This window comes from Fonsecaea monophora (assembly GCF_001642475.1).
Source record: "Fonsecaea monophora strain CBS 269.37 chromosome Unknown Scaff197, whole genome shotgun sequence".
In the NCBI taxonomy this organism is placed as follows: domain Eukaryota; kingdom Fungi; phylum Ascomycota; class Eurotiomycetes; order Chaetothyriales; family Herpotrichiellaceae; genus Fonsecaea; species Fonsecaea monophora.
In genome coordinates, this window is record NW_019174128.1 from 1 (window position 1) to 26,316 (window position 26,316).

General features: G+C 52.7%; 6 protein-coding genes across 6 annotated transcripts; 4 read left to right on the forward strand and 2 right to left on the reverse strand.

Annotated features, from left to right (window-relative positions):
- Positions 1 to 5,011: 5,011 nt before the first annotated feature.
- Positions 5,012 to 6,096, forward strand: AYO21_11924 (hypothetical protein; the record flags this gene model as incomplete). The annotated part of the gene is made up of 2 exons (XM_022661797.1): positions 5,012 to 5,034; positions 5,133 to 6,096. 2 exons carry the CDS (start codon positions 5,012 to 5,014, stop codon positions 6,094 to 6,096), a joined length of 987 nt encoding a protein of 328 aa, XP_022505888.1.
- A 2,930-nt stretch (positions 6,097 to 9,026) lies between these two features.
- On the forward strand, positions 9,027 to 10,661 carry AYO21_11925 (hypothetical protein; the record flags this gene model as incomplete). Its single annotated transcript, XM_022661798.1, has 1 exon — positions 9,027 to 10,661. The coding sequence occupies one exon, from the start codon at positions 9,027 to 9,029 to the stop codon at positions 10,659 to 10,661; it is 1,635 nt and encodes a 544-aa protein (XP_022505889.1).
- A 1,438-nt stretch (positions 10,662 to 12,099) lies between these two features.
- Positions 12,100 to 13,812, reverse strand: AYO21_11926 (hypothetical protein; the record flags this gene model as incomplete). Its single annotated transcript, XM_022661799.1, has 2 exons — positions 12,100 to 13,611; positions 13,672 to 13,812. 2 exons carry the CDS (start codon positions 13,810 to 13,812, stop codon positions 12,100 to 12,102), a joined length of 1,653 nt encoding a protein of 550 aa, XP_022505890.1.
- Positions 13,813 to 15,213: 1,401 nt separating this feature from the next.
- AYO21_11927 (hypothetical protein) lies at positions 15,214 to 16,951 on the forward strand (the record flags this gene model as incomplete). Its single annotated transcript, XM_022661800.1, has 2 exons — positions 15,214 to 15,298; positions 15,366 to 16,951. The coding sequence occupies 2 exons, from the start codon at positions 15,214 to 15,216 to the stop codon at positions 16,949 to 16,951; spliced, it is 1,671 nt and encodes a 556-aa protein (XP_022505891.1).
- A 1,807-nt stretch (positions 16,952 to 18,758) lies between these two features.
- On the reverse strand, positions 18,759 to 20,967 carry AYO21_11928 (hypothetical protein; the record flags this gene model as incomplete). Its single annotated transcript, XM_022661801.1, has 3 exons — positions 18,759 to 19,528; positions 19,578 to 20,874; positions 20,926 to 20,967. The coding sequence occupies 3 exons, from the start codon at positions 20,965 to 20,967 to the stop codon at positions 18,759 to 18,761; spliced, it is 2,109 nt and encodes a 702-aa protein (XP_022505892.1).
- Positions 20,968 to 25,470: 4,503 nt separating this feature from the next.
- On the forward strand, positions 25,471 to 26,307 carry AYO21_11929 (hypothetical protein; the record flags this gene model as incomplete). The annotated part of the gene is made up of 2 exons (XM_022661802.1): positions 25,471 to 26,005; positions 26,078 to 26,307. 2 exons carry the CDS (start codon positions 25,471 to 25,473, stop codon positions 26,305 to 26,307), a joined length of 765 nt encoding a protein of 254 aa, XP_022505893.1.
- Between the last annotated feature and the right edge of the window lie 9 nt (positions 26,308 to 26,316).

A 26,316-nucleotide genomic window follows, 5' to 3' on the forward strand; every position in this document is an offset into this window, starting at 1 on the left:
CCAGATGATGTCCCAGTAATCGCGTACGGCGATAGTGGCTTCTCGTCTTCGGGCTGCGCGGTCACGAACCGCGTTGCTTGTGCCGCCTGCATCATCTGGTACTTAATGGCCAGGTCCCAATCCGCGTCGTCTTCGAACACCAGAGCTGACTGGATGTTGTCCCGGAGCATCTCTTGCATGACGTTCAGGTGTGCTCGCCAACAGCCCGTGGCGCCGGCATCCTGTGCAAAGCTCTAAATGAAGCCGCCAAATGTTAGCTGTGTTCCGACGAACCAGGCATCCCTTTCAGCCTTTCTGACTGCAGGTCAATATATAGGTAAGTTCAGGTGTCTTACGTGTGGAAGAGCCTTGACCGACACATCCGCTCCTGAGACCCCGTCTCGGACCTCAAACGAGATGTTGGACAGCCGTGCCTGCAGACTGAAGGCGTCTCGCTTATCACTCCTCTCCGGCATGGAGATGACAAAGACCTTTGCAAAGCCCAACGTCGAGTTCATGGCGTCTTCCATGATATTGTAGTTGTTGTCGTTGTTTGCTGCTGCTGCCTCCTCCTCCTGCTCCTGTTGCAGCTGAAGCTGCCGCCGCAGTTCATCCGCTTCGACCGCCTCCTCGTCAAGGAAGACATCGGCAACCCGCACATCCTCGATAGCATCGTCCGGCTGCACGTCATCAAACCGGCTGGACCTGTGACTACTCCCGGTCCCCAGACCGAGTCCTCCCCTGTGGTTGTTGGTGTTGATATTGACGACATCGTCGTGGCGGTGATCGAAGAGCCCCAGGTCCGCGACCGATGGCGCGTCAAAGTCCGGAAACGAGGGCTTGAAGCGACCGACGAACAAGAACACAATCGTCAAGGTGATGGCAAACCCGGCAACTTCGAATCGTGGGAACATGACTCTTAGCTTGAGAGACAAGAGGGAGGGAGTGAAAGGAATGAGCGGAGGGTCGAAGGGGAAGGGGTTCGAAGAAAACAGGGAGATATCGGTGCATTTTTACAGTTACCGCAAGGCCTCGTTCCCGGGACAGCGTTCCATCGCGCCCTTTTTCGCCTCTGGAGCGTGGGATATCAAGGGAGCATGTAAGTGAGCGAGCGTGCGAAGCGAGGGCGAGGGCGAGGGCGTGAGGGAGAGGGAGGGACACGTAGAGGGACGAGCCATCCCTTCGTACGCGTTCCTACTCTGTCACGTACGCGCTGCGCTGTGGAATGTGTCAAAAAGTCGAACAGCCCTTTTGAAGAAAATGAAGAGCCCGTACCTCGTGCACGAGCCATGACTTGACATGGAGTCATGGAGTCGTAAAGATGGCATACATAACATGCCTATGCCTGGGCGAGACCCCATTTCCAATTCATCATGTGCAGTCGAGAACCGCCGACACCCCTTTTAGCCCGCCAGCCTCGTGTGAGTATCAAGTCTTCCTTCCTCCCTCCCTTCCTCGCAAGGGACATTGAGAGTCAACACGCCCTCCAATTCGAGGCCGTCTTCGTCTTCTTCTTCTTCATTCGCAGGGAAACTGGCATCTGGGACAACCCTTTTGTCTCGCCATTTGTCTCGGCCTGATCCCCCGTCTGTCTGAGACAATCATCCACCCCGGCCCGCACAGAAATTTGACGGACAAAACCACCCCCTTGCGTCAACGGCGCCATCAACATCGACATCAACATTGCGATTGAGGCATGTATGTATGTACCGAGTAGTCTGGTACCACTCAGAGGAGAAATAGGTGGTGTAGCATTCTCAATTCCAGGGTCTGCGCTGCCTACCTTGTCTGGGATGGATGCTATTCCCGGTTCTTGTTTGGTCGTAGAATCGGATGGTTGTAGTAGGATGAATGGATATGGATACAGAGATGGACGGAGTCAAGGGTGAAACCCCCTCCTGGAATCTATGACCTGGGTATTCTGGGTCTTTTTTTTCTGTGTGGTCGTGATTCTGTCTAACCTTGCATAGGTAGTTACATATATACACATATAGATGGCCTGGCCAGCACTCACTCACTCACGCACGCACGCACGCACTTCATAAATCCTCCCTCTTTCCAACGCCGAAAACAAAAAAAGCACAAGGTACGGCCGAAAAGTCTACAAAAAATCTATGCCATCCAGTCACAAACCCTCCAATTAGATATTGGACCACCGCGTTTTCCCATTACTGCATTATTTGGCCCCACGGCAAATAAAAACCACTCAGGCTTACAGGTCAGGACCACCGCCGTCCTCGAAGATCATGTGGTGCTGCTCCTTGTCCGTGTCGTCGGACGACCCCGCAGAATTCGCTTCGCCCTCGGCGGCGGCAGCTTTCTTGGACTCGTCCAGCTCGTCCTCGGTCGGGTGCGAAAAGTCCGTCTCGCACTTGACGTTCTTGGGCGGCGTGGCCTGCCACCGGATCTTGCTGTTTCGGAGGGCCCGGACGTCGACGTCCTGCTCGACCCGCTGCACAATCTCCGTGGCGAAGCCGTACCTCTTCTTGGTCTGCCGCGACTCGTCGTCGTTGTACCCGACGTTGACACTCGGCACCACCGCGATCCGTCCGTACCCGTACTTCCAGAAATCCTTGCACAGGAGCAGAGGTTCGCCCATGTGGCATTCGTCGGGACGGGAGGCGCGGAATGTGATATTCTCCCGCAGCAGGGGCTTGGCTGTGAAGACTGCGCCGCCGTTCCAACATGAATAGACCTGGGAGGAGCCATGATTGTCAGTAAAATGTAGCCATACACACAAACTCTGTCATGACGTGGCGAGGAGTGGATCTCAAATTACTCACCTGGAAAGGCAATCTCGCCTCAAATCGTGTCTTCGTTCTAGGATCGTGGCGGAACATTGTATTGTTGGGGTCCGCACTGCCATCTCGGGGCGTGTTGACAAACATGTCACCTGTCATACCACGGGACGCTCCTACATCGTTAAAGGTCTCTCCCTGGTTGGCCCAGTCCATGCCACAGACCATGTCAGCATTTTGATAGACCTGCAGAACCGTTAGCATCTTCGACCGAACTCCCGTCCATCCACCCAAAGACTCGCCTTTTGATAGATGAGTTCTAGAATGTCATCCGTGCAGATGGCCACATCGTTCAAGAATACAACCGTTGTGTCAGGATCGTAAAGCTCCGGCTGCCGCACCAGTGGGTCAAGTGCTAGATTTCTCAGAGCGGCCCATTCAGTGATATAGTCGCTGCCCTCTTTGTACGGGTCAATGTCGCTTGTGCTGAAATAATACGATACGTTCAGCGTCCCCATTTCCTCCCGGATTCTTTCCAAAATCTCCAACGTGCCATCGTTGGAAGGGCGAGCAACAATGGACAAGGCACAGTCCTGTGGCCGGAGTATGCGGATCGTCTCCACAACCGACGCCAGCAAGCGCGGTAAGAGGGGAGCGCATTGCTGGAGATCGAGTGCGAAGAACCATCTTCTGGGTGGCGTATCCCATCTCGTCGCGAGACTGCGGCGGCGGCGCAAGATCTTATAGCGTTCTTTGATCGGCAGCGGACACCGTAGGCGTGGAAACCGACCGTCACCGGGATCCGTAATGGCTTTCATATACGGCTCAATGACCTTCAGTCTGTCGTCGTTCAGCCCCGAAACTCCAGGCGGGTCCCATGGTTCCGAGTAGAAGTTGAAGAGTCCGTGTGTTGGACTGGTATCGTGGCTTTCAACGACATCGCCCAGTTCGACACCAGAAGAAGAAGCGTGAATGCTGCCGTTGTGTCTGGCGGCTCGATAAACCAAGTCTCCCACCACGCCTGTTTTTGGCTGGGAGGAAGTAAAGGGGCCGCCGAAGCTGGAAATAAGTATAATGCAGAGTAACAAAATAGCCAGGTATGTCTTGTCTATCCCTCGCAGAAACATGGCGAACGGAAGGGCCATTACTGACTCTTTGAGGCGGAATTGCGGTGACGGGCAGGAGGGCGGGCAGCCCAGAAGGCGGTATACAATTTGAGCCTAAGGTGTCTCCTTTGAAAGCCTGTCACGCTGTCTCTGTGCGAGATCAGGTCGGCAAGATGGATCCTTCAAAGCGAGCTGCAGGCGAGGCTACCGCCACCGACTTTTGTTCGTGGGTTGCCGTGTCACGGCGTTGGCAGACGATCTGGAGTGCACATCGGGATTTGCCATACCAGCAGTCTCCAAGTTGCAGGCCGTTGCAGGCCGTTTCTAGGGTATTGCAAAAGTTGCTGCAGGAGCCCCTTTTTGCTAGTCAAGCCCTTTGTCTTGAATAGTACTAGTCGTCCCACAATCGCCGTTCTGGTTGATATTGGAGCAGCCGGCGCTAATGAAGCGAGCAGGGGTTGCAAGTTTGTTATGCTGAACCCGATTGAATCCAGACTCGTACCTTGCGTCCCAGTCTGGGCACAAAGCCACCACCCTATATACAGCGTAGTAGTATCTCTTGGTATCAAGCATCCTCGAACCTAATGCTGACTGGGTGCGGGCGCAGGCATGAGTCTTGCTTGACGCAGCCAGCCCAGGATCCGGAGGACGCGCCAAGGTTATCAACAAGGTCGTGACTTCAAATCTCCGAACAACAAGCGTTAGGGAACAGACATGCAGGGCGTCTTGATAAAGGGAAAGCGGCGAACCCAATGGCGTCGGTCATCCACATCGTCGCCCCTCGCTCGAAGAGGGGTTGGGGATATGCCGTCATCAGGTGCCCTGAACCGATGAATTTGATGTCCATACGCCCCATCGAGTCACGATTATTGACACCTCGTGTTGATGTGTTGAACAAATGGCCAAGCAGTGGCAACGAGTGTTGAGCGACATAGAGACTAGCAGCACGCGCCCTGGAGAGGAAGACACACACCTGCGGACCTAAGCACGTGCCCAGTCTGCCAGTTCATTGGTGCCATTTATGGTTAATATGCTCTGACGTAGTAGAAAATCCGGCGGATCACGAACAATGAAGTGCAAACTGTAAATTTTTCGGAAATCCTCTCTGCTTCGAATTGTTCACCGGTAGTTTCCTCTCAACCCCAGTTTGAAGAGATATACTCATCCACCCAGACGGTGAGGTCAAAAATGGGTCTAGCTGAGCCGAGAAAGTATGTCATGTTCACCTTCCATAAAATCGTCAATTGACCTCGTTCTGCGACAACGAGATAACAAACCGCCTTGATTCAGTTCTAACTTGTATGAACAGGAGGCAGAAACTGTCCCATGATCCCCGGAACCTAGCATGGTCGTCCCAGTCCTCTGAGACCTCCTATGGCCACCGCCTTATGACCCAGCAGGGGTGGTCGCAAGGGCAGGCACTCGGCAAACGCACCACCACCTCCCGATTTGGTGTTCCTAGCGACGCAGAACGCCTCGCCTCTGCACATGTGGGAGTGCTCTTTAAAGATGACAATCTAGGTCTGGGTGCAAGGAGGAAAGGCGGGAAGGAAGCCGTTGAGAACCAGAAGGTTGGGCTGGATGCATTCCAGGGCCTCTTAGGTCGATTGAATGGCAAGAGTGAGGAGGTACTGAAACAAGAGGAGAAGAAGGTGGAAGACAGAAAGTTAGCAATGTATACCCGAGGGAGATGGGGTGGCATGATCTTTGTTAGGGGTGGAGTTTTGGTCGGAACTCTTGACAAGAAGGAGCAATTGGAAAACACAGAGTCTGCCACTTTGGTCGAGAACGATCAACCCCCGCCTCAATTATCATCGCAAGACCAAGAAGAAGCTAAAAGAAAAGAGCGTGAAGAGCGACGGAAACTAAAGGAAGAAAAAAGACAGCGGAAGGAGGCGAGGCGGATACGGCGAGAAGAGAAGGCTCGGAGAAGAGCTGCAAAGAAAGCCGGGGACGATGCTCCAGGGCTCACGGTCCATAAGTCTCCTTTGACTCAGCCTCCAGATGAACCTGTGTCGTCTGCCGTATCAGACAACGAATCCGAGGCAGGCCAAAGTTCAGGCAAGCGCGATGAGCGACGAAAGCACAAATCTTCAAGGGATGTTGCGGACGCCCCAGAGAAGTCGCCCGTGTCGACTTTGAAGGTCGTACCCAACAAACCGAGCATCACTGTTATGCAAACTGGCCGACATCTGCTTAGAGGGCGGAACATCCAGGCCAAGAAGATGGTATTGGCCGATGTGAAGGGCCTGGACGAGATTTTTATGAGATGATTTTGTCAACTGCTGTGAGCGTTTGAGCAATGGTATCGATATCCTGCAGTAGATCTAGAGACAATCTATGCTAGATAATATCGACCGAGATGGCGTATGACTTTGACAACCACGTCCAGGAGAGAATCGTCCTGCAATTCAACCAACCAGCACAATCTGCTGAGACCACGACCAACCAGACCAAACCTGAACGACATGTGGCCTGCGTCTTCGACTTTCCTCAAGGCCAACCTTAACCTCTTCCCTGCGGCATCTCCTGGTGGTGGCGGTGACGAGTATGTCCGCTACCCTGGATCGGGAGCATCCAATTACCCGGAGCAGACGATCGCAACGCAACTAATATCCATAGACGAACATCCCCGAGGAGATATGAAGGGCCGATCAGGACGATCAGGTCATCGACCAGCCCGGTGACGTGATGACAACGCGGGTCGTTGTGCAATCTATCACGTCGTGCTCTGGACTTGGTGTAGAGAAATCCACCCGTGTTTTCCATGCATGCAATGGCATTTTGCTTTCTGCGACGCCCCCTTAGCAATTCACCAGGGTTGCCGTTGCCACTATTATTGATGGCAAAATTCAGTCACCGCGTATCTGGCCACATGTCAAACATTGGCATTTTTTTCTCCATGCAAAAAATGCTCAAAACAGTTTTGCACTTCGTGTCGGAGATCCATTGAGGAATCATGCGAGGCTAATTGAGCCCCTCGAGGGATGCTTAAATTTGGTCAAATCCACTCCGTTGAACGCGGAAGTGGATGGGTTCAGTCAGGGGTCCAGTCTTTGTCCTGTTGAAGAACAGAGTGGAGGATTCCCTGGTGGGCGAACCCTGTTCGATTTCTCTTTGCGGGTTACGCACCATCCTGTTTGTGAATTTCCCATGTGCTTCATGATGGTCGCTGCTAAGGGAGAAAGCCAGCGAAGAGAGTTTGGGCATACGAGACTGTTGAAGGAAAGAAGCTTGGAGCAAACAACGGTCGACACTGACAAGAACGTCCTACCACATAACTACTTTGGCAGTTTCGAGGCGTTCAATAATGTATGCAGTCACAGATCTCGGCGCTTTGGAACCAGCTGAGGTGGATGGGTGGCCAAAAAATCTACGCGCTGCCAATCGGCAACCACCTGAAACACCGGCGGGCATGCGACTAAAGGGAAGAGCCGCACATGCTTCTACCGGTACTGGGTATTCCTGCTTATTGGGTGAGAAGGCCCATGATTTACGGAATAAGCGTCTGGAAAACTATTGCGCTTCAACAAGTACGGAGTATTGTATCTGTAATGGTACTCGTATGTACGGTACCAACGGTGGCCGGTTTCATAATGTGGATCTCTGGCGGCGATTCGTACCAGTACATCCGAGTGGATGAGGACCATCAGGCCAGGTTTGTACTTGTACGTACAAGCTCAACTCTTATCTTTTTGTTCCCACCAGTACTTCGCTAAACCCTGCAGCGGTGTTTACCCCTAGCCTCAAAATTCCAGCCCAGCCAGCCACGGCGAGGGTAAGTTACTCGTGTTGCCAAACGGCCCTGGGGCCTGAGGCGAGATTCTGCGGTGTCGGTCAGGAGGAGCCCGATGGTGCCGAAGAGAGCCCAGACCTGGAGTGTTTGTCTCATCCTCAACCCATGCCCTGCTACTCGTTACTTGCCCTCCCAAGAAACAGTCCAGGGACGTTGATTGGCGACCAGGAACTGCACTCCTGAGAAATCCATCTGCAGCCCTATTGACTAACGTACGCCTCTGGCTTGCTTAGGTTTTTCTCACGGGACAAGAGCCGTCTGCTTTGGGAGAACAATCACAATCATCCCAGGGATAAGGGACAGAGTTGTGCCTGACTACGACATTACGCCATGATCAACCTCTGTGTTGCCTCCAGAGCACCCAGCGATAAGGTCACTCACTTAGAGCATGGATGAGACGACGATCAGTCAGTCAATCAAACAGATTTTCTTCTGCACCAAGGTGTCTGATGCAGCCAAGTTCCAGACCATGCTGTACCTGCAGAAGCGTCCCCTGACGAAAGACCCACATTATTGGATCCGACATCCGAAAGGGGTTAGATCGGTTCCGTTTTACTCCGAGTACATTGTCACCCCAGCTGCGAAAAAGAAGAGAACGCACGCCGCATCAACCCACCTTGGGACCTGTCCAGAAATGGAGTACGAGTAGATATCTGAGCAAGATTACAGATTACGGCTGGCATGGGTCTGAGTTTGGAGAGGTCCATTGCCTTTCTAGATGGAGACAAGGTGAGCAAAACGGCTCCAAGAGGACGATTTTGGATCACGTCTTGGCCCCTTAACGCGCTTGCCTTAGTCCAAAAGATCTTTTGTTTTGTGGTGAAAAGCAAAAACACGTCTTGGGTTGCTGGAACGTCTTCAGGCCCCTCCTCCTCGTCTCTCATGTTGTTACCATTGGGTAAAGTTCCGAGCTGCTTTCGGAAACCGTGGCGCCTTACCCACTTTTTGGACTTCGCTAGACTAACGGGAGTCTTTTTGCCTTTCCCTTCCCCCTGATATTCGATCAGATCCAAATGGGGGGGACCGCTGGGCCCTGGCGCTTCGGAACTCATTCACACCAGCACCACAGGTCCCACCTAGCCGTCCCAAGTCCAGTCCCTTGTCGAACTCCTTTGGTGGTGGTTGCCGTGTGTCTAGGAGAAAAGTGAATAATGGAGAGGGGAGGAGGTGGATGGTGTTTACGAGTAGTACCACACACCACACCTCCAGGGCCAAAAAAGAGCCCCCACGTTCAAACATCCTTTCTACTCATACTCGATACTCACACTTATACTCGTACATATACATGGCTCAAGCTTCAAGTCATCCAGTGACCGATCGTCGTCGTCTTGTCTGCGCCGCGCACACATAAGTGTGAGTGACGTTGCCCCCCAACGTCCGTCTGGCTGGCCACCAAACCCCCCAACCATGTTTGCGATGCTGACGGGCACGGTACGCAAAAGGCCGTCGTCCAGCATCCTTTTGATTCTTTTGTTGCCGTTGCTCACGCTCGTCTATTTCCGCTATGTCGTCGTCGAACAACACAAGACCGAGCGCCTCGTCACCGACCTGCACACCTACGTGGCCGAGTACCCCCTCGATGTCGCGCTGCCAGACTTCGCCTCGGTGGCCAACCAAGTGGCGGCTCTATCGCAGCTCGCGGGGCTCTACATGCGGGAACAGACGCTCGATCGCAGCCGTCTGAAGGATTCCCTGGTCCACCTCTTCCCCTGGTGGAACGAGGACAAATTGGCCTATGTGCCGTGGAAACACTCGTCCAGCAAACAGTCGAAACCCTGGTCCAAGGACAAGAAGAAGCCGGAGCTGAAGACGGGGATCGTCGTCTGCGTCGGCGACGGCAACGTCGAAGACGCCCTCTTCCTGATCACCAACCTGAAAAAGGTGCTCAAGAACGAACTGCCCATCGAGATCGCCTACGCCGGCGACTCCGACCTGTCGCCGCACACGCGGACATTCCTCCGCGCGACCAGCAAGGACATACAGTTCCTCGACCTCACCAAGATCTTTGACAACTCCCTCATCGGGCTCAAAGGGTGGGCGACCAAACCGTTCGCCCTCATCGCCAGTAAATTCCCACGGACGATCCTCGTCGACGCCGACGCCGTCTTCTTCTCGAACCCGGAGCGGGCGTGGACCGACTACGAGGGCCTGCAGGAGACGGGGACGCTCTTCTTCCACGACCGCGCCGTGACGATGGACCACAGCGAAAACCGGCGGCGGTTCGTGGCGGAGCAGCTCGTGCGCGCGGGGCGGCAGCCGTCGCAGCGGCTCAACAGCAGCTCGCTCTTCTACAAGGGGTACATCGGCGAGGAGGCTGACTCGGCCGTCGTCTACTTTGACAAGTCGCGGCCGGAGCTGTACGTGACGGCGCTGTTCGCGGCGTGGATGAACGTGCAGGACGTCCGCGACGCCATCACCTGGGACACCTTCTGGGGGGACAAGGAGTCGTACTGGCTGGCGGCGGAGCTGACGGGGGTGCCCTACGCCTTTGAGCCGTGGTACGCGGCCCGCTTCTCCGAGGCCCTGAGCACGTCCGAGGCCGTCGTGTTCAAGACGCCGCGCATCTGCTCGCCGCACATGGTGCACTCGGACGCCGACGACGACGAGCCCTTTTGGACAAACATGGGCATCTGGCAGAACAAGGAGGACAAGTCGCTCGGCTTCGCCAACTGGACCCACTGGTACCTGGGCGACCCGATCGACCAGACCATCCGCACCACCGCCGCCGCGAACCTGACCCAGGTGCCTCTCGAGCTGGACCTCGATCTCGATCTCGAGGGTGACGGCGACGGCGACGGCGACCCGGACCGCGTCTCCAACGCCACCCTCGCCCAACCCGCCAACGAGACCCAAGTCCTCGCCACCCAAGCCTCCTGGAACTGGCGCGACTGGACCGAAGACGCCCGCGGCTGTCCCCAGCACGACGAATCGCGCTGGCGGCCCCTGAGCCGCGAGTTCCTCGAGCGCCTGCAGTCCATCATCACCGAGGCCGAGCACATCCGCTACGCCTGGACGAGAAAGAAGATAGAGATGAATAATTGACCCCCTTGCCTTTTTTCACTTTTCTCTTTTCTTTTGAGCTTGACATCGATCCCCCTTTCTCTTGAGCCTGCTTTCAAAATCTCATGAATTTTTTGAGCGTCTTAGGTTTGGGTTCGGGTTTTTTGGAGTTTGGGTTTGGGACTTTTGTGACATCGGGGGATCTTGGTCTTTGGGGTTTTGGGACAATCATGTTAAAACCCCGTTCGAAGAGGGTTGTTTTGGGTGTTGAAGGTATCGGGGAGTTTCTTGGGAAATGATCTCCAGATATAGAGAGAGAGTTAAAGAGTAAGAGATTTACTCGGGTATATAGAGACGAGGCAGACGGGATATCTGGGTGGGATTTCTCATGTCGTTCGTCGGAGATGACGAAAATATATATAGTCTTTTATGTTCCCTCTCCCCCTTTCCTCTTCTTTTCTCTTCTTCGTCGTCCTCTTCGCCTCGGAATCTGTGGGTGTTGGTCTCGCAATCACCTATTCCGTGTTTACGACTTATAGGAGTAGGATTTGCCTCGTTTGGTAGCGGCATCTGAGTAGACTCCTTTCATTTCCACACGTGTGATTCTGTCCCTTCTGTGCATCTGAATTCATGGTAATTGGCTTACAGTTCTGTCTCGACAGATATTCAGTAGAGAAAAAGACATAAACACAGACAGTAATGAAGCTAGCTCAGACTGACCATCTTGGCCGTCTTCACGACTGGGCCTCGATCTGCCCATTTCCTCTCTAGCTAGATATCTATCGGTCGTACTTGTGTACCTTCATACATACATAGTCCGTAGGGTACATGAGCTAGAAACCCCTTCAGCAGGGATGTGATCGAGATTCATCCTCCCTCCCCTGTTGGCTTCTTCACGTGCCAGTCTTCTAGATATAATATATATCATAATGGATATCAGTCCCGTAAACCAGGAAAAGCCCGCCATCTAGATTTGATTCCCGTCATTAGAAAATCGCTGCCTGCCTTCGTCATGAGGGGGAAAATAAGTAAAAAATAAACATGACATTATTCTTGAACCCTCGAGACTGCCCTCCTTGGGCGCGTGGGTCATGATGCTTCCTGAGGGACACTCTTATTTCTTGGTTGTCGCCTCTTTTGGCATGGGAGAGCCACCGAAATAAAAGGTGGAAAATTTGGGAAAAAGATTATTGTTGTCGAAAATCCCTGTGATTTCGGCCCGTGGTGTTTCTCTCTTTATACACACAAAAGAATACCGGGTAGTGTTGGAGTAGTTTCGTAACGGGACAGTCGCATATGACTTGCACAGGGGAGAGAGTGTGTTTTCGTGTATATTAGCGTGTGTGGTCTTTTCTCCATGTATTCCAACGGTGGGATTTGCGAGTCAAGATTGCCGTCTGTCATTCCTTCAGAGGGGCATTGACCAAAACTTTCAAGGGCCAGCAAAGAACACGATATTCTGTCAATTTCTCGTGTCTCCTCATATGACTGCTCCGGCCTTCCAGTCCCATTTGCCGTTTTCATACGAGAGCTCTTCCTTGGACAGTCCCTTGAAGGGAGCCGCGATAATCTCCGAGTAGTACGAGGCCACCTCCATGGTACAGTCGAGGACGTCCTTGCTGACGGCCGTGTACCGTAGATCCCACTCGGTCTTGTTCCGGGTGGACATGTCGGCGAGGAAGACGCCGTCTAGATGGGCGACGTGGGGCAGCTGGCTGACGAACTTGGAGAGGCTCGCCAGCTGCATGATCTGGACGGTCGAGTCGGCCACCGAGAGGGTCAGTGTCAGGACGTCGTGCTTGGGCCGACGATCCCACCTGGCGATACTGTTGGCGATGACGATCTTGCCCTCGCCACACGGATCACCAATAGCCTCGGGCGTCATGGCCGCTGTGCCAAAGTCAATGGGCCCGGACATGAAGCTGAGGTAGAAGTGGTCGCCGTGCGCCGTCATGATCATCAGCTCGGGCCGGTACATGGCCAAGTCGTCGGTGCACCCGATGTTGATGTGAGACCTGGGGAAGCCGACCCATGCGTGGAGGTTGGAGCGTGTTTCCAGCTGCAGCGGCACCATGTTGGTCCCGCCCGTCATGCGCCCGTTCGCATTGAGGCCCGATCCTTTCAGCGCATCGGGAACTTTCTGCTCGTAGACAAAATGGCACCAGCCGTTGAGGGTGTGGCATTTGAGTACCCTCAGCGGGTTGAAGTCGTAGATGAAATGGATATAGTGGCTGGGCCACTTGTAGTGTCCTGGCGAGATGGGCTCGTGCTCGTTGATGAAGAAGGGGGCCCAGTTCTTTTCCGCGTGCGCCCTCTCGGTCTGACCCGTGATGGTCAGGACGGTGGTGTCGTTGGAAAAGGGCCGGAAGATGTACATGGCGCGGTCTCCGGTTTTGAGGTCATAGAGCATGTTGAAGGTCACAATGGGCTCAGCATCATCCACCCCCTCCTCGAGAATCACACGAGGGTCTTCAGGGCCAAAATACCGGTCACCCTGCTTGAAGGGCGCGGGGATGTTGAACACGGTGGGGAATTTGATCTCTTCGCTCTGCCACTGGATGGTATAGTTCTTCAGCTCGTTCCAGTTTTCGTCGTGGAGTTGGCCCGCCAGAAAACTAATCACAGGCTTGTGTCGGAGCCCGTTGTCGTAGAAGATGACTCTGGTCACGGTCAAGAAGACCTGGAACTTCTCGATCCACACACTCGACCCTGATAACCTCGCCCAGGTTTTGGCCACCATATGGCGGAATGTCAAGCCCTTCTCTTGTTGGGAATAGTCAATCATTGGGTGGCCGGCCAGCGATCGTGCAATGTGCTCCAAGTCATCTTCGAGGTACAAGCTCGTGTGCACCTGTAGTTCTCCTTCATGTCTGAGGTCTTCGCAAGTGCGACTTGCGAGGTCTCCGGTGTTGACGAAGCCGGTTATGGGGATCGACTGAAAGCCGTTCTGATCAAGGTAGGTCTGCTGGCGGAGCGCATGAGGCAATCGAGTCTGTAGTGTAAGAGTTAGCCAGAGAACATGAGCCACCTTGTTTGGTTGTATGCCGCATACCTGGAGGGGTTTTACGTCGAGTGCCCCTAGGAAGAAGCGTAGACACAGTATCCCGCACAAGACTGCAATGATTCTGACTTTGCGACTTGTCCACGGGATCTTCCCAGGCATAGCATACTGTTGCAGGGTTTCGAGCTTCATCTTGACCGAAGAGGTGGTGGATTGCATATCGAGAAAGTGACAGTCGACCAGGCCCGTGACTTTGACCTCATATTCGCAACATGGTAAGTATGGGGAAGAACTAAGAGGAGTAGTCGTCCAATGTCAAATATTCAATATTCAGGACATGGTGGGATAAACACAAAGGCAAATAATGCCACTCGAGGCGCCTTTTTTTTCCCCCCTGAGGTGAGTTAGGTGAGTTTGACAGCGTGACAGCCCACCGCCGCGAAGAGCCAGTACGGGGGAGGTAGTGAGATCCGCCAGCGGATCTGTTGAGATATGGACGACGCGATAAGGCCCGAGCTACTACGACTACTACGGAGGACAAACAGTCGTGCATGTCATCCGTGGAGACATGGAACCAGCCATTCTTGGGTCTTGAGCGTCAAACTGACCAGAGTCCCTTGCAAGACATTCTTTTGGGGGGGGATTAGGGGCTTTTGCTAGGCGAGCTGAAGGGTGTGGGCGTTTGCAATTTCGGATTGAAGAAGCGGGTCTCTTGTATCATTGTAGGTACCGAGTCAAGGGAAGAACAGGTGGTGTACGTACAAGTACGAATACATGTATTGAGTATTTTTCAGGGGCTTTCTGACTGGGCAGGTTTACCGAGTATGAAATCTTCCATCAGCCACTAAATTATGGCGACATGATAACCGCCACCAAAAGTCTAGAGCCCAAACTGGCCCCCAGTGTCAGGAATTCTTCTTCACTGGTACGAATAGACAGCCAAGATGCGTTGAAATAAGGACATGGCTATCCTACTGGTGAAAGTGAGTATCTCGTATATTATTATTAGAAACTCCAAATGGGCATTAGGATCGAGAACTTCATGACATCAGCTTGGGACTGTCAGTCTGTCACATGCATCAACTTCCCAAGCATCGATCGTGCCTTCCAAAGTGGGTTCTTGCCCGTGTATCAAATCCCACAAACGATTGGCAGTCACATTCTCTCTCTAGGCACACCAGATAGGCAGGCAGGGCAGGGCCTGTCCATCCGCGGCGCTCCGTCCGGGTACCTGACGATCATGCCAGAATGGTCATGGCACAGAGAGATACGGCGTCAGCAATAGTTACGGAAGCCGTGGCCAATCCTTGCATGTTTTTTGATAGTCAGTCGTAAGTCATCAGTCATCAATCACGGACAAGATGTTGGAAAGAGGAGGGGACTTGAAACTCCACCTCTCTTGCTCACCATTCACCATGATCATTCTCGATTTATCCTCCAGCCAAGAAAAGTCCAAGCACCAAGCAAACAGTTCAGGGGCATGTGGGACGCCATCCTTCCCGCACGCTATACTAGTTTTACTCTTACTTACCCAATACTCGCTGACGACTTCAGAAGTACTCGGATGGTCTCGAGACGCACCTCGCCGATATCATGACTGAAGGTGGCGGCGAGGGCTTTTCCAATGCTCGATCCATGAACAACGAACGCTCAAACTTTGCAGTCCTCAGAAATGGCGGTAAGATCAGACTTTTTGTATCTAGTATAGGGCTGGTCGAGTACTAACCTCTGTCCGGTTCATGTAGCTCAACCCTTTACCACAGCGCTTCACAGACTTCTGCTATGGCTGACCCCGAGTTTTGCCTCGAGGTCCAAATCCGTAAAGGCATCAACCTCGACTCCAGCCGACAAGATTTCTGCCCTGGATGGCCTTCGAGGAATCGCCTGTCTCATTGTCTTGCACGAGCATTGGACCTGTGCCGTTGATGATCCTTGGCGACCGTATGCTATGCCCAAACTCGCGACTGGCTTCATGTGGATGCCTTTTGTCATGCTCTTGTGGGCTGGAGAGGCCATGGTGAACCTGTTCTTCGTCATCTCAGGCTATGTCCTCTCTTACAAACCCCTGGGCCTGTTGTACTCGTCCAACCCTCAAATGATGTACGAATGCATTGCCTCGTCGGTCTTCCGGCGAGCATTCCGCCTCATGCTTCCCACAATGGCGGCCGTGGTCATGATTGCGACTCTCACCCAACTGCGAGCCTTCGAACCTGCCAGGTACGTCTTCAACGACATCAATACCGCGCAAATGGAGGCGTTTGACGCAAGAAACAACGTCACTCAAATGATCGAGGATGGTCTCTTCGTAGACAATCCACGGCCCCGTCTAATGCGCGAAGATCCTCCACCCTTGTCAGAGACCTTTGCGGCACAGCTTTCAGATGTGGTGACTGAATTCTACATGCTCGCCAAAGGCTCAGTGCCTGGGGAGCCTAGCCAGCATGATTACTTTGTCTACGACGCACATATCTGGACTATTCCCGTGGAGCTGAAGTCGAGTTTGGCCATTTTCGTCCTCTTGATGGGAACCTCGATGCTCACCAGCGGATGGCGGCTCTTCTTTCACAGCGTTGTCGCAGGGTTCTGTGCCGTGCAGGAATATCGTAGCATCTGTCTGTTTGTTGGGGGGATGATCATCGCTGAGCTTGATCTTATACGGAAGCATCTGGGACGTCCAGGCCCGTCGCAAAGACAGGGCCCCATCCTCGGACATCAGTCGCCGTCATCATCGTCAGCGCCGTCGCCTGACAAGATCTTCGGATGGCTTCAGTATCAGGATGTGGCATCGGCTGCTTGGGGTCTTTGCTTCGTCTTCGGCCTGTATATTCTATCCATTCCACTCCTCGAGCCCGTCACAATACCACCATATGTGCATCTGGCTCGTCTGCTCCCGGCATACATCGCCGACAAGAACAGGCTTATCCGACTTGTCGGCGCGGTCGTCACGACATGGGCGTGCGTCAATTCTGATATCGCCTCGCCCATCTTTCTCAACAAAGTCGCCCAGTATCTGGGCCGGATATCCTTTGCCCTGTACCTCACGCACGGTATGCTCATCCGCTCGCTAGGGTACGTGGTCATCGGGAGACTGCGGTCTCTCACGGGTGCGTACGTCCGCGAGGACACGTCGCTTGCCCAGTTTGTGTTTATATGGTTGTTTGGCTATCTCCTGATGCTGCCGTTTTTCCTCTGCGTTGCCGACCTGTTTTGGCGATCTGTCGATGGACCCTCAGTCAAACTGGCCCGGGACATTGAACGGCGGCTGAGGAGGCAACAGCATCGCCAGCAGCAACACCAGCAGGACTGGTGGCCGCGGAACAAGGTACCTTGATGGTTGGTAGCTGTCATCATCGTCGCTGGGAGACGAAGAAAAAGTGCTATTAGAGTCGCGGTGTTCTGGTATTTGTAGCCTACACACCCTTTTTTATCCTTACTCGGGAACGAGAATGACAATCATTAGAACATGGCGTATGGCTTCCGAATATGAGATCCAGTGTGGGCACTGGACGGATGATACAGGAGTATATGAAATGCGATCCTCGCGAATGACAAGACGAGACAATCGTCTTCGTTTGAGGCGGATTTCTGGTCGTGATAATTGGCCCTTTGTCTGTGTGTGTCCATCTGTATCCGTACGCGTATCCAGTCGTGTCTAGAGGTCCATACCATATTAAAGAATAAATGCTCAGAAGTTGTGATCGAACACGTTCTTCGCGCTACATGCGTACCTATCTACATATCTGCCCACCTACCAGCCTAGATACGTAGGTACTGTACATAGCTACATGTGTATCACGGTCGCAGTATCTACTGACTCTAGCCTGTAGACGCCTATCAGGTATCTGTCTACATGTACATTGGTAGTCGGGTCTTTGCGCCTTTGTGTCCTTGTGTCCTTGTGTCTCCGATGTGTGTTTCGCGGTATATACTCAGTGCGTGGAATATGTAGTATGTGGGCTAGGTAGGTAGGTACGTGACATTCTGAATGAATGACTGGCTGACTGACTGATTATATCTACAGTATATCCTATGTCCTCGGAACCTAGGTTTGTAATATATACTGGTACTTCTTGTGTCCAGAGCACACCATCCACCCCCGCCACCACCAATACCATCACCATCACCACGACGTACAAATACAATATATACCTCGTCCATTTATTTATTCGAGGCATCCCTCCCGCATTGAAGATTCCCTCCATGTGACGGCGGCGGTGGTGGTAGTACGGTGACTTTATTGTGTTGAGGCTGAGGAAGTTAATTTTACTTTGTTTTTATTTTTATAATTTTATCATTTTCCAACAAACTCGACACTCAGCAATTCGACGGATAATACTTGACGGTCGACACTTGATATTTGATACCCGGCATTTGAACGTGGTAGTTGATACTCGATACTCGACACTCGATGCTTGGAGCTCACTCTTTGATCTTGATTGAATATTAATGATTGATTGGCAATATCCATCCGTGCTCATGACACAGCTAGCTGCACAACTGCCACCACACTTATAACGAGCGCCTCTTCTCATCAACCACCTCAACGCCTATCATGAATGATACTCCATATCCTCCTACCCGGTAACGATACCACTAAAGGCCCAATACCCAGCGAGTTGCCGATAACACAAACAAAACTTTTGGTCCCCGGCTTTGCTGTGGGGAATATACACACGCATACACATGCATGAGGACAACCCCCATTCATCACTCGAGTCCGTACCGTCATAGCCATAGAAACACCCTCCCACACACGCGCCCAGGATGGAAACACGTACAGCATGCACAATACCCCTCCCACTGAGCCACGTCGGCGCCGCGTACCATGGTACAACAGGAAAAAAGAGGTTTCCAATATTTTCAGCATCGGTTACTTCATTTCATGTCGTGTCACTTCGCCCTCGTTTCGCTTCGTGTTCGGTACCGTTAGCCTGTCCGGATCCGAATGTCTTGCGTTCTTTCGTTGGAGAGTTTCCAGAAAAGACACCAGACTTGAGGTCCGAAAACAAACCAACACAGTCAGGTTGAAAACCATCCAATCAGACTCCCAAGCTCAACGATCGAACAATCATGTCAACAAACCCCATCGATGCAGGCTGACAAGCTTGTCAATACGTGTTGATCATGCTCTTTTCTGTTCACTTTTTCTTGGCCTTGGGCACCTCTTCCGGCAGATACCTCGAGGAGGCGTCATTCCCGAACAAACGCATGTCGCCTTTGCCGCCCATCTGCATAAACTCCTCTTCCTGCCTGTTCGCCGCAGGGTGTTCCTCCCTTTTGTCTACCTCTTCCTCGTTCTCGACATCTCCCTCGTCACCGTTTTGCTTCTTTCCCTTGTTGTCCTTGGGCGGGCTCATCCGTACGTTCTTTCCGCTAGGGTTCTTGTCCCATACCTTTACATGCGCTGGCGAACCAGGAATTTCGGTCGGCACACCTTGGTTCTGTTGCCCTCCATTGAGATCAACTACTTTGCTCACTTTGACGTCGTTGATGTTGGCTAGCAAAGTGCGTTCCCGTTGGATTTTCCGTTTGGAAAAGTCAAATGCACTCATTTGCCCGGTGAGGCCATCAAGCGAATCGGCAGGGTTGATGTAGCCCAGATTCCTTGTCCAAGGATGTTCCAGGCACTGGTCGATGGTGATTCGCTTCTCCACATCGACTGTGAGCATGCGGTCGATGAGATCGAGGGCAGGGTCGCCGATCGAATCCCAATACGGTGATGGATAGTCAAACCGACCCATTTTGATCTGTTGAGCTAGGGTGTATGGGTTCTCTCGAGAGTAGAGCTCGTCGGAAAAGGGTGGAAATCCACACAGGCAGATATACAGGACCACACCAAGGGACCAGACATCAACTGCCTTAGTATACTTTCGATGACGGGTGTTCTCCAATATTTCAGGTGCAACGTCTGGCCAATATTAGCCACAGCAATTCAAGAAGATCAGGTGGGCACTTACAACTCGGTGTACCACATAATGTAGTGGTGAAGGACTCCTCGCCAATGATCTTAGCCAGGCCGAAATCTGCCAACTTGACCGACAAATTCTTGTCGGTTAGTAGAATATTCTCTGGTTTGATGTCGCGATGCACAATGTTCCGTTCGTGCAGATACTTAGTCCCTTGGAACAACTGGATGAAGATTTTCCTGGTCTCGGCCTCGGTCAACTTCTGTTTCGTCACAATCAAGTTGAACAGCTCGCCTTCGGGCGCAAGCTCCAGGATCAGGTACACTCCATCAGGCTCATCAAACGTCTCTTTCAGGCAAAGGACATTGGGGTGGCTGACGCTCATCAGAACAGCGATTTCTTGTTCCAAACCTTCCGTCTGTGAGCGTTGGGACTCCCCCATGCGACGCTCGAACTTCTTGACAGCGAATTTGAAGCCTGTCGATCTTTCCACACAGAGGTAGACAGTGGCAAAATGACCTTTCCCCAGCTGTTGCAGAATTCGGTAACGCGAATTGAACGCACTCGAGTCTCGACTTCTGGGGTAGCGAAAGACGAATCGAGCCTCATCTAAGATGGTGATCTCGTCCCCGTCCTCCAGCTGTCTTCGCTTGTTCCGACCCAAGTATGCCTCGTTGACAAATGTACCATTGCTGGACAAGTCTTCGAGAATAGCGACCGCATCACCATTACGCGTTTCGTTGAAGAGCAGGCAATGACGATTCGACACGGTTGGAATGTCAAGAATCATGTCACATTCTGGGTGTCTCCCGATCAGATATCCACTCGCAGGGAACCCTTTGTCCGTTTTCTCGTTCTCATATTCTGCCTCAGCCTCTATTAATTCCCTTTTCCCTCGCCTTCTACTCTTAACAGAAGACCTCGACACCTCGAGTGGCTTCGAAGGAGCAGGACAAAAGGCTCGTCGCTTCATCTGCAGTCTGTGTCCATTCTCGGTCATTGGAAACAGGTAACCCCATGTTCCATCTTCATCATTCAAGTCAGGCTCGATATCTCGCGGAGGATAGACGAACTGGGATAGAGACTGAGTGTCTTGAGGAGGTGAGGATTGTGGAAGAAGTGGTGGCGACGCTGCAGGCGTGACATGACGGATCTGACTCGGTCGGCCTTCCGGAGGAGTAGCAGTGTGTTCCTTGAATGTTTCGGTGGCAGTAGACTCCTGGTACGTCAGAGGAGAAGGCAGATATTGGTTCTTGACAGGCGTGTGCTGGTGATCTTGTTGAGACTGCGAAGAGAGCCGTTGGGATCTCCGCGGTTTCTTGATCTCCTGGTCTTCACCGGTGCTGTGCTGTTTGACAGTCAGATGCGACGGCGACAAAACACCACATTATAGCCTCACCCGATTCCGCTTCAAACTGCTCTTCTCTTTCTTGGGACCCATAACACCCCCACACAAACTCCGTCGGAGATGAGCCCACCGTCAACGGTAAGAAGGAGATCCCGTTTGTGATGAGAGAGAGAAGTGGAGGCTTGTGGCTGGTGGAGGATGGTGGAGAGGTCTGAGAGCGGCTATATATTGGCAGACATTGAGAGGAAAAAAAGTTGCAATTGACTGTAGATACAAAGTATCGGTACGGGTCACTGACAAACCCTCGAGACGTTGCTTGAGGCTGAGTCGAGTTGCAATTGGGCTACTAGCTGAATCACGTGATATGAGGCTGGGGATTGGTACATTTTCTCCATGTTTGCCTGATCTGCCTGCGCCTCATCTTTATCCCTGACCCTTCGAACAATCCTAACCAACCAGCGTCGACATGCTGCACCTGCACCAACATCGGCCGAGACATTAGCACATTGAGACTCCAGCACAGCAGCAAACCCATGCCAATGGACTTGTATTGTGTAATATCATGAATCAGCATCGAAGTTTGTCTTTCGAAGACGCTCCAGCGTTGAGCTCCCCATCCTGCTTTGCCGGCGCCTGATCCCCCTACTTTTGCACGTTCCATTCAAGGGGACGTTGATACTCGAAGGATAGACTGCAGAAGTCGCCGAAGCTGCAGGCCTCCCAAGTGTTCGCTCTGAGAGATGTGGTCACTTTAAACCCCTCAACATCCTCTGTTTGCTCGAGATAGCTGGTGAACCACCCAGATTCTGCTCTTCTGCGTTGTCTCTAGCTCCATCTTCCCTCAAAACTGTCCCCAAAGGTCCCCATCGGTGCAAAGGAACCCTCGTCTCACGACCCGGCAGAGCATATTAGTGAATTTTCAAGGGCTGCTTTCTCGGGCTTCGCTCCTGCCCGCAGTCTCTCAAGCTGTCGCTCCCCTTCCCTCAGCTCCTGTGGTTTTTGCTAGAGTGCTCGGAAGTCCAGCCTCGAAATACTCACCGCAGACAGCGACTGCCCGCGAAGCTCCTATAAATCTGTCTTGACGGAGACTTTCAGCGCCTGTTGCTAGTCGTCAACAAGTCACTGGCCTTGCCTTTCTGTTTCTCGCCTTCACCATCTTCTGTTTGTCCAAGCACCCGCTGACCTCAATTTGATGTCTCAGCAGCGCTAAGCATGGCCGGGCGACTATCGTCCCTACTTCTCCCTTGCCAGCCTGGCCTGCGCTATGGGTCGCAACAACACCCACTCCCTGGCGGACTTGTCCGGACTGTCTAGCAATGTGATTTCTCCTTGGAGAGAGTGATCATCTTGTCCCGGACTAGCGCTGGGATGGAGTGTCTGTGCTTGGCTCCTGCTCAGACCTCAGACCGTGGAATGGTGCAGACGTCCGATTTGAGATTGATGACAACAACAAAACGTCAATCGAGTCACTCAGTTTGGTATCTGCTCGCACGGAAGATCCGAAATCACATCCTCAAGAGACATGACTTTGAGTGGAGAGAGCCTAGAGAAGAAAAGAATCTGGATACGCCAGAGCGCACTGAGAAATGAAAGAGATTCGAGACATGCCGTGCATCGAGCTGATGGGTATAGCGGAGACTGGAAAATGAGCACAGCGGAATAGAATGTTGACCTCGTCTTGCCAAACTGGGTCCCAATTCCGTGCCTCTTCTCAAGCCCTTCTGTGCCACTTTTCACGGCATCTGAGAAGCTGGGATCCAGTCTTGGTTTGGCCGCGGAGCCCACGTATTGGGATTCTTCGGCACACTGCGCTGTTATGGGACTTGGGGCTCCTTGAATTGCAATAATAACTCACCATTGAGCTATTGTCAGTTCTTCAGCTGTCAGGCCCTCCATGTTGTTTCCTTCGATAAGACCATCGACAACGTCAACGATTGGTTTGAACCAGAGCTGGAAACCTACACGAAGATTGCGAGCAAACTCGGATACTCGTCGATCTCACGGCCGACGACAACGATGCAGATTGCCTTTGGTTATCAAGATTTGATCCGCAGCTTCCTCGAACCACTTGCTGTCCTGATTTGCGTCTGCGCCTCCTCGTGGAAGACCGACCGTGTTTGCTCGAGGCAGTCAAAAAAGCTGGTGGGACTGTACCATGTTTGATGAACTGAGACATAACTTCAAGCTGCAAGGATCTTCACGAGAATGCAGGTGGTTGGACTCTAGTTGTTACAGGTCAGGGGCAGGTGATTAGAGGGGCAGATGGCAGATTTGTTCACGAAAAAAAACAGGGTCTTGACGTGAAATGTTGGAGCCGCTGGCATGATCTTCCAGTCTTGGTCGTATCTTGGTCGTTGGACTCCATGTGGAACAGGTATGAAGTGAATGCTGATAATGATAACAATCAACATGGTCGCGTGCTCTCGGACCAATCATCGGTACTTGGACATGTGAGAGGCTGAATCTACAGTCTATTTCACCGCATGACTGAGTAAAGTTTTCCCAGCCGCGGCTGTTAAGTTTGGTTGCTCAAACTATCGTCGCCAACCGTTCGTGCCGCGCAATGGATGCAGCGATCTTCGTAAGCAATCTAGACAAGCCAACTGGTGTGTTCGTCGCAAGAGTTTTGGACTGCTTGTTAGAAAAAAAAAGGAATGGCTGAAGAAAAGTGAAGGGACTAGGCCTTAGATGGACAGACGGCAGGAAGTGCGGCAAGATCGAGGCGATAAAACTTTGCGCAAGAGCACAAGACAAGATCTCTGAGCCTGTACTGAGCCAACAAGCCTCGCCAGACCATGACCATTTGCGACACCAGGAAGGAATAGATACCAGAGCAGTCTCTGCGCATTTTCCCTTCCCCAAAGTCACGAGACGTTGAAGACATGAGGACAAAGCCCCGAGGATGAATGTCGGTGATTATGTCGTTGTCGCTCAGAAATTCTCCCTCTGTTACACAGCATATGTGTCTACGTTTTAGGTGGCGCTGCAGGTCCGCAAACAACGGAACGGCCCGCCAAGATCCAAAAGCCAGTTCTTCGTACCGGAGGGAATGGCGTGGTGGCTTGTGATGACCTGCGCCGATCTGTGTAGATCCCGCCTCCTCCAGGGCAAGCCATGCCAAGCGAGAGTTCAGCTTGTGCCGCTTCGCTGGCCCTGGTGAAGCCTGGGTTTGGGTTGCCTTTGCACGCTTGGGTGGTGATTCCCGTGGCTGGAACCCTAACATGATTTGGATGGTCCCCTCCAAGGCTTTGTTTTGGGAAGCTCATCACGCGAGCAATTGACTCTGGACGACTCTAGCTCCGACCCAAGGCGTGACACCCAATAATGGGATCGACTCTACCCGTGATCCTTTACCCTTCTAGGAGAGTCGACCCAGAGCGAGGCGTTCTCGGGACCAAAGAGAAAAGGTTAACGATAGTGATCTGATCTGCTTCGTGTGGCAGGGATCCTTAGCCTGGAAACCTCTTCATCTATCTCCAAGGGCGCGCGACTGACTACTGAAGACGAGTGCAGCCTTGTTCAGATGGCTGGGGAGTCTTGATATCTCTTGCGCGTATGCCGCATTCAGCATCAAGTGTCTGTGTCTATGGCCATGGCGCATTTGTCTCCTCTACATATGCGCGCATAACAGCATTGGTCTATGGTGAAACAAAAAGAAATACGAGGGAGGAAAACATTTCCGCGCGATGGCGGCCACGAGTTCGACCCAAAATCCCCATTCTAGATAAGTCCCTGCGAAACCATTCGACAGGGTGACATGGAGACCAGCACAGGATGATTGGACCTGTTCCCACAAAGACTCAAATCAGCCCTGGGTGGGAAGTGGTGAGCCGCATCCAAACTCTATTTCGAAATCAAACCTGGGGTTCTCGGTATACAGGTGCCCCTCCCCCCAATAGTGGCCGTGGGCCCAGCCTTCTCGAGTGGCCCCACAATTATATGAAATTGCCTTACCGGATCGGGCACTGCGATCACGTTTGATATTCCCTCACTGAGCCCGCGTTTGATTTGCGGTCGCGTGAGTTCCGCGTACGATCTTCCTTTTCAATGGTTCGACTTCTGTTGTTGTGGCCCTCCAACCCCTCGGCGACGGCTCGGCGAGTCACAGAGTGAGATGAGCTCTTGGACCTTTGCTCTCGGTTCCCCATCTGGGCCACATACTCGGGTCGCGATAGGCAATTTGAACTAGTGAGCCCTCTTGGAAATTGCGCCTTGTATGCTGCCGTCTCATGGCTAGCACAGACTACTTAACCACAGCCCAGCCTCCTTGTAAACCAAAAAAAAAAGTATTCGACTTTGTGTGTGTGTGTGTGCACAACGACATTCCTTTATTGTTGGCTGGGGGTTTTTGCGGGAATACTTAATCACCCTTAAGAACAGTCGTTCGTTACACTCGTTAACATCGTTATTTTTTTTTCCTTTCCCCCCAACAACGCAACGCTCTTTTGTCTTTGTTTCCCACTCCTCCCCTGCCTCCCTTCTGTCTAGACCCTCCGAAAATCGGCTCAAAGGGTCCTTTGTTTACTCAATACTCTCGATATTTGACAGTACCACATCAACAACAGAGAGAGAGTGACTTGACCGTGAACCAGAATCATGGTCCTCTTCAGCCTGAACGCTGGCCTCGCGGTCAGCCTTCTGGGCGCTTTGTCGTCGTACCCGTCCGGGGCGATCTCAGCAGCTCTCCCTCAAGGGGAAAGCTCGCCGTTCGAGTCCGACAGTGCCAACAACACCTGGTACCATCTACAGTCGTTCGGAGTTAACCAAAAATACCACAAGAGCACGCCCAGCTTCGTTTCGTTCACCGGCAACGACGGCTATCTCACCGAGTCAAAGTCCGACGCCGCCCGCTTCTGGATATGGGGAGGACAACTCGGGGTGGACGACAAATTTGTGCATCTGGACTTCAGCAACGGGTATGCGGTGGTCAAGCTCGACGAGCGTCCCAGCGAGGAGGACTACGGCTTCTTCCACGGTGAGGACGGCTGGCTTCACGTCCAGGGTGGAGGCATCTCCTACGGCGAGGGCAGCCAAGCGGTCTTTTGCCAGAGTGACGATGGATCAATCTTCCTGCAGGGCCATGGAAAGCCCCCCTTTGCTTGTCAAGACATTGGTTTGGCACCAAGGCAGCGTGAGTACCTCCACAACGATTCGACTATCCCTCTTCCTCGAAACGGGAACTAGTTCTAACCTCCAGATATAGGAGCTGGTCCCGCACCCAGGTCACTACCACCACGTCCAGGCAAAGCCGGTGCTCAACGTTCGCCTTCTCCGATCCCAACAGCAACCTCAACTGTTGTGCCTCGAAGTGTACCTGAATGGTGGAAACGTCAAGTAGGTGGTGGCCGCGGAGGTGGCGGCGGTGGTCGCGGCGGCGGTGGTGGTGGTCGTGGCGGCGGCGGTGGTGGTCGCGGTGGCGGCGGTGGTGGCTGAGGAGGTGGT